This window comes from Macrobrachium rosenbergii, chromosome 42, assembly GCF_040412425.1.
Source record: "Macrobrachium rosenbergii isolate ZJJX-2024 chromosome 42, ASM4041242v1, whole genome shotgun sequence".
NCBI lineage: Eukaryota > Metazoa > Arthropoda > Malacostraca > Decapoda > Palaemonidae > Macrobrachium > Macrobrachium rosenbergii.
This window is the reverse complement of record NC_089782.1, coordinates 17,603,228-17,610,621: the sequence shown is the minus strand read 5'-3', so window position 1 is coordinate 17,610,621 and position 7,394 is coordinate 17,603,228. Positions and strand designations below refer to the sequence as shown.

The window sequence follows — 7,394 nt, the reverse complement described above, 5'->3', positions numbered from 1 at the left end:
AATAATACTGTCCTTCTTGTAAATATGTAACTATAAAAAAAGCGGTGACATATTTTTGCAATTTGTTCTTTTAGATTCGTTCCATAATAACACTGAGCGAAGGACAGGAGAATGGAATGGACGAAAGTAACAAAGATATAAAAAAAATCCACACCTGTAACTGAAATAAACAAAAACATAATTTATTAAAAAGAATATTTATTTCTGATGGGTGTAATCCGTCGCTTAAGGCTATATAATTTGCGCATTTATCTAAACTGACGAATGTTTATTACAAAAAGTGGTTATGGAAGGCATACATACGACGCCTGACTATGAAAAAATTATGTCAGTCCACCAAAACAACTTTCACTTCCACTACCCAGGCCTAACTCTCTATCTTTAGGCCTACGGAGACCTTAAACGAGTTTGTTTGGGTATTGTACGCAGATGACAGTGTTCACCTATACACCATTTAATATCTGTCTCTTAAATAACTTCGCTAAAGCAGAAGGCAGCACAATTCTCAAAGCAAATTACAGAAAAGGTTAGTACAAACACGAAACATTTCTAACACGGTTTAATTACCCGGTGATAACGAGTAACTTTGGTCAGATCGTAACGATATGACATCTGTTTTCTCTTTTCAAGGTAGGTTAATTCCTTTTACGTGCTGTGAATAAGCAAAGTGTATCCTAGATATATCTAAATTCTTGAATATGCTATTCAACTTTCTATTCATAACGCTATCGTTATGAAATCCTTCATCATTTCATGAAAAATAACTCTATCGCACACTGACTTCAAGATTACTTGGAGCACATTTACGGGCCTCTTGATGTTGAAAGGAAGGTCTTGCTGATGTTAGGCTTAATGGTGTAAGACCGGACACCGCCTCTCTCTCTCTCTCTCTCTCTCTCTCTCTCTCTCACTGTGTGTGTGTGTGTGTGAAGTTACTAAGAGTGTATGTAACTTTCACATTCTATCTCACTGACAATAATACATCCTTAGTATTCCCCGCCAATCTCTGCTCAGATGCGGAATATGTTTATTCTTTCTTCGGGCACTTGACAGCGGAATAAACTATATTTGCATTGATAATTGCGGCTTCATTCTGAGGGGGGGGGGGGCGGTGTCGCCCCTTTCCTGACACTAATGACTTAACTAACTGACGCAAGATTTCTTGCTTGGCAAATGGGTCACGATGCTTCATTCAATAAGAACTTCAGGGTGGTACTGCCTTGTACAAAGTTAAGTATAGCTTAGTTTAACCAGACCACTGAGCTGATTAACAGCTCTCTTAGGGCTGGCCCGAAGGATTAGACTTATTTTACGTGACTAAGAACCAATTAGTTACCTAGCAACGGGACCTACAGCTTATTGTGGAATCCGAACCACATTATACCGAGAAATGAGTCTCTATCACCAGAAATAAATTCCTCTAATCCTTCACTGGCCGGCCGGGAAATCGAACGCGGGCCTAGGAGAGTGCTAGGCGAGTACGATATCGACCCATCCAGTGAAGAACTACTGCAGCACCATTACTTGACCCATCCCTTTCTGCTACTCCTGTACTACGTATGAGTGTTTATCTCCTTTTAAGCAATAACCTGGCCTCCCAGGGCAAATTCCAGTCCATCCCCATTTTCAGTGCCTGGAGCTCTCGCTTGGAATACAGAATTTAGGCCAAACGCCAAGCACTAAAACCTATGAGGTCATTCAGCGATGAAAGGGAAATTAAGAGTAGGAAGGTTTGGAGAAATGTAACAGGAGGAAAACCTCGCGGTTGCACTATGAAACAATTGATAGGAGAGTTCGGAAAGAAAGTTATAAGAAAGATAATACGTACGGAGGTACAGTAAAAGGAATGAAAGAGGTTTCAGCTAGGGGCGGATGGGACCCTGCAAAGAACCTTAAGTAATGCTTACAGTGTACCTCACTAACTACCACCTACAAGGGACAAGTGGTAATGACCAAATATTCGTTCATCAAGAATATATTCTTCATTGATAAAATAATATCAGACCGTGCTGAGCTTCGCAGAACTCTAGCTGTTGCGTTGTACAGCCAAAAATATACTAACAGTATCACGTAACAGCAATAGTTAACTCTAATTATACACCCTCATGTACGTGCAGTAATTATCTACTATTAATTCTAAGTTTAAAAATACTCTCACGTACAAAATTGGCTCTCTATTGGATGCTGCTCGTTTAAAGGAATGTTGGCATCACTGACGAGGTCGATGCTTATGAGTTGGCGGGAGGCTACACCTCATATTATCACTAAAAAGATCTTGGACAACTAGCCCCGACCTTGCAGACGTTAGGCACGTCCCAAAGCTTAGGCAGAGGTGCCGTCAATCCTCATACTTAGGCCCAAATAGGGGCCAGTGGTAAAATAAAAAGGTGGCGGCCAGGAATGGTTGACGGCAAGTTTAAGTTAAACGTGGAGAACAAAACAAAACATGAATAGCTTTGTGTCTCAAACGTACCAACTGGCTGTCATGGTGGGGGGTGGGTCGATGCCGACGCTAAATACAAATACCTGCATTCGATCGACTAGCATATGTACAGCAGAGTCGGTATCAGCTTATACCTCTCTTGACAGCCCAGTGGTAAAAATTCTGGCGTCACTAAAGTCGTTGGATCTCGCTTGTTCGGTGGATCGAATCTAACAGGTGACGAACCACCTGTCAATCATAATTCCCCTTCTATAACGAGGCAGAGCGAATTGGATGTTAAACGACATTTGTAGCTAATCTCCCATCTAATTATACGCATAAACGTGTCTATATTCATTTCACTCCGATCCTTTTCTTGACTGCTTTTCTTTTATCATATATGCCAATTTTACCTTGTGGTAAGTCAGCTGTGAATGTATGCTTAAAAATAATAATAAAATGCAATGTAGTTATGTAACTACTTTTTCTGTGTGAAACAACATAGTCAAAGGGTGATGAACTCCTCGTGTACATTTGCCAACGTTCAGCCCTGCAATGGGATGGAATGGAATATAGAATTTAGGCCACAGGCGAAGCGCTGGGACCTGTGAGGTCATTCAGCGCTGAACGGGAAACTGAGAATAAAAAGATTTGAAAGGTGCAATGGGAGGAAAACCTCGCAGTTGCACTAAGAAGCAATTGTTAGGGGAGGGTGGAACGTGTGATGAAAGAAAGAGAATATGAACGGCGGTACAGTAAAAGGAATGAAAAGGGGCCGAAGGGACGCTGCAAAGAAGCTTAAGTAATGCCTGTAATACAGTGCACTGCCTGAGGTGCGCTGATAGCCCTAACCCCCTGAATTAAGTATACCTTAGTTTTACCAGATCACTGAGCTGATTAACAGCTCTCCTAGGGCTGGCCCGAAGGATTAGACTTATTTTACGTGGCTAAGAACCAATTGGTAACTTAGCAACGGGACCTACAGCTTATTGTGGATTCCGAACCACTACCCCCTACGGGGGTAACGTCTCAGATGGCAGAACACGCCGTCTTGACCTCCTTTGATGTTCCTGTCCTTTTCGACAGTATGGGAACACTTTGAACAATAATGATAACAGCTGTTGTCTCGGTAGATAAAGGTTGAAGGATAATACTGAGCGCAACAGTCATATCTAAATTCCCTTTGGCAGCCTTAGTTAAATTTAAGAAGGTAATTTTGGGCAGATAGGTCTGGCCCTCCAGCCATCCCTACAGTTTTCCTCAAGTACCTCTGTCACTTATACATGCGTGACTTTTGCTTATAAATATTATGCCACATATATAGTTTGACTGAGAATTCACTATACTTCCGGAATAACTTACACCCGGGGGGAATCATAATTGATAAGTGCTTCTGCGCCGGCTAGGGTGGTCAAAGTCACTGTTTATTGATCTTCCTAAACCAGGCCATGATTCGAATCCTGCCTGTGCAGAAGCACTTATCATTTCTAATTCCCTCTCGGTGTAAATTTCCTAAGGAGTAGTGAGTCTGATATCAAATGGTATGTGTGGCTATACATACATTCTTACATGCATATATATGAAATATTTATCACACTGTGATTTATATACATTCATGAAGCTACAAATGTTGTTTAATATCAAATTCACGCTACCTCGGGAATATCCCCTATGGGAATGATCAAGAAGGAATTTATAAGTGATAATGGATATCACTGCGGCTCCCGATCCACGACATGCAGTTTCCTTCCAACAACTCCAGTCGACGGTCTACCCACTGAGCTATCAAGAGAGGTATAGTGAATGCCGAATCTGCTGTACTTGTTTACCTGTTGAGAACGGGGAAATTATATTTAGCTTCAGCATTAACCCACTTCCACCATAACAGCTCATTGGTACATTTGGAACACGGGTAAACAAGTACAGCAGATTCGGCATTTACTTATACCTCTCTTGATAGCTCAGTGGCAGACCGTCGACTGGACTTGTTGGAAAAGGAAACTGTGTCGAAATGAGATCGAACAGCAGTCCAACTGTTTATCACTTATAAGTCCCTTCGTGATCATTCTACCTCAGTATATTCTCGTGGCGTCAATTGGTACAAACAACATTTGTAGTTTAAATATATATGAGCTCTTATATATATATATATATATATATATATATATATATATATGCATATATATATATATATATATATATATATATATATATATATATATATATATCGGTGCGAGAAGGTGGACCATGAAAACGTACTAATTTCAGCATAATTTAACTTTGTTTCCAACGTTTCGTAATCATTTTGTTACATTATCAGGAATCTGTTAAATAATGGAATAAAATTCACTTTTAAAATTGATCTGAAAATCCAATAAAATTCATAAAATACAGCACAGTCAGAATACCAGATAAAAGGAAAAAAACAAAAAAAGACATAAAAGCAAAATCAAAGACCGCTAACCAACCTTATACAGTGGAAGGCAGTAGACAGAATGCATAAATAAAAAGTTAACTCAGGTAGAGCTGAGTGGAGGAGGTCTGGGTATTTAAGTGGGGAATCATTATCTATTAAACAACTGGTTCTCCAGTTAAACACCCAGACCTCCTCCACTCAGTTCTACCTGAGTTAACTTTTTATTTATGCATTCTATCTCTGCCTTCTTGGTATAAGGTTGGTTAGCAGTCTTGATTTGCTTTTATGTCTTTTTTTGTTTTTCTCGTTTTATCTATTCTTAACCAGCTGTATTTATGAATTTGGTGATTTCAGAAACATTTAAAGTGCATCATTCATTATTTAACAATTCCTGACGATGTAATGTTATTATGAAACGTTGGAAATAAAGAATATGCTTGAAATTAGTTTCCATGTCCACCTCCGCCCTGATAATACTACCATTGGCGTCGCCTACTTCTGTTTTTTGATATTATATATATATGTGTGTGTATATACATATAAGCATAGATATAAATATATATATATATATATATATATATATATATATATATATATATATATATATATATAATATATATATATATATATATATATATATATATATATATATATTAGGAAAGATGGGATAATGAGGCGTCTGTTCCTTAAATGACTTATTCTCTATTTTTGAAATTATGAAGTGTCATCTCAGAATCTGTCATTATTATTATTATTATTATTATTATTATTATTATTATTATTATTATTATTATTATGCAGGAGTAGACCTTCTCTGGTGCATGTTTGTTGAAAATAATGGCAGTTTTCAAATTAATCTTATACAGGTTTTTTTCAATTCTCCTGACAATTCGTTTTTCTGGCTCAGCTATATAGGTTGTTGAGTAGAATTCCAATATTCATATTTGTCTAAATCGGGATATTTGTCAAAGATATAAGAAATATAATATTTTCATAAAACAGTTTTTACAAATATCCCAATTTAGACAAATATGAATATTGGAATTCTACTCAACAACGTATCTGAGCCAGAAAAACGAATTGTCAGAATTTAAAAAACCCTGTATAAGATTAATTCGTTGAAAACTGCCATTCTTTTCAGCAAAATATTATTATTATAATATTATTATTATTATTATTATTATTATTATTATTATTATTATATCTCTACGTTTCTTGTTATTACTGGTATTTTACCTCTTTATTATTACTGTGATTAATATCATTGTAGACTTTGCAATTTTCAATATTCGTATTTTAACTTCTGGATTGACTTGCAACCACCTAAGGTCCTCAGATGAAAATTAATCGTCTGCAATCTGTATTTTTATTGTTATCATTTTAAATTTTTTCCTATTATTTTCCATATACTGTCGTTACCATTATTATGAATTCTATTTTTTTTCTACTCCTTCAGCAACTGTGCGGACACTGCCGACAGTTATTTTTATCATGTTACCTTATGTATATAGATTGTGTGTACTGTATTTGTATATTCCTTGTATATGGTCCAGTGCCGAAATAAAGATTATTATTATTATTATTATTATTGTTATTATATATTGTATATATATATATATATATATATATATATATATATATATATATATACACACAAATATCAAATACACAATCACGTGTGGAACAGAAATAAATTTCTGACTCACATCTGAGATCAGAACCCAGGTCTTTGGTAGTGCTCTGGTGCTTTCATTTTGAAAGACCTGCCTGATCCTGATGTGAGTCAGAATATATATATATATATATATATATATATATATATATATATATATATATATATATATATATATATATATATGAATATATATATGTACACACACACACACACATATATATAAATATATATATATATATATATATATATATATATATATATATATATATATATATATATATATATATGCTTGTAATGTTTATGTAGTGTACAATTGTGTTAATCCACTGTTTAAAAGAATAAAGTTTATGGTTTAAGATCTTAATAACAGCCACGTGTATGTATGAATGTAAGTTTATGTGCATGTGCGCAGGTGAACAGTTTTAACTACAGGAAATCCACAATTCCCTCCGCAGTTTAATCCATGAAAGACTAACGAGTAACAAAAACTGAGTCCCATTTTACTTTCGCAGATTACACTGGGAAGCTGAACAAAAGCAAGGATTTGGAATGTGTGGACTGCAATATCAACACTTTTGAACACCACTTGAATTCTCACTAACCAGAGTCTGCAATGGAGGACAATCAGTACTGGGTAAGAAATTTGTATATAGAGAAATAACCTTGACAGATTCAATTTGATCTTCGTGAGATATCAAATGTCAAAAAAAATGTTTTTATTGTGAGAAAAGGCCCTGAACCACATCCCCCAGGCAGTATAGCATTCATAATTCCCGAATAAAATCTACGAACCTTTCTGGGAACACAAAGATTTTCTCCTCTTGGTTCCCGGGATTTAGGGCCAGAGGCGTAGGCGCTGTAAGTAGCCTGATATTCATGAA

The 7,394-nt window shown here is 36.1% G+C and overlaps 1 protein-coding gene across 1 annotated transcript in view; it reads left to right on the top strand.

Annotated features, from left to right (window-relative positions):
* Positions 1-7,394, top strand: part of LOC136827750 (putative leucine-rich repeat-containing protein DDB_G0290503) — a 187,007-nt gene that overhangs the window by 770 nt on the left and 178,843 nt on the right. Inside the window, exon 2 of the mRNA XM_067085211.1 lies at positions 7,026-7,147. Coding sequence (XP_066941312.1) covers positions 7,127-7,147 — 21 coding nt within the window. The 5' untranslated portion in view covers positions 7,026-7,126. The remainder of the gene's footprint in view (positions 1-7,025; positions 7,148-7,394) is intronic.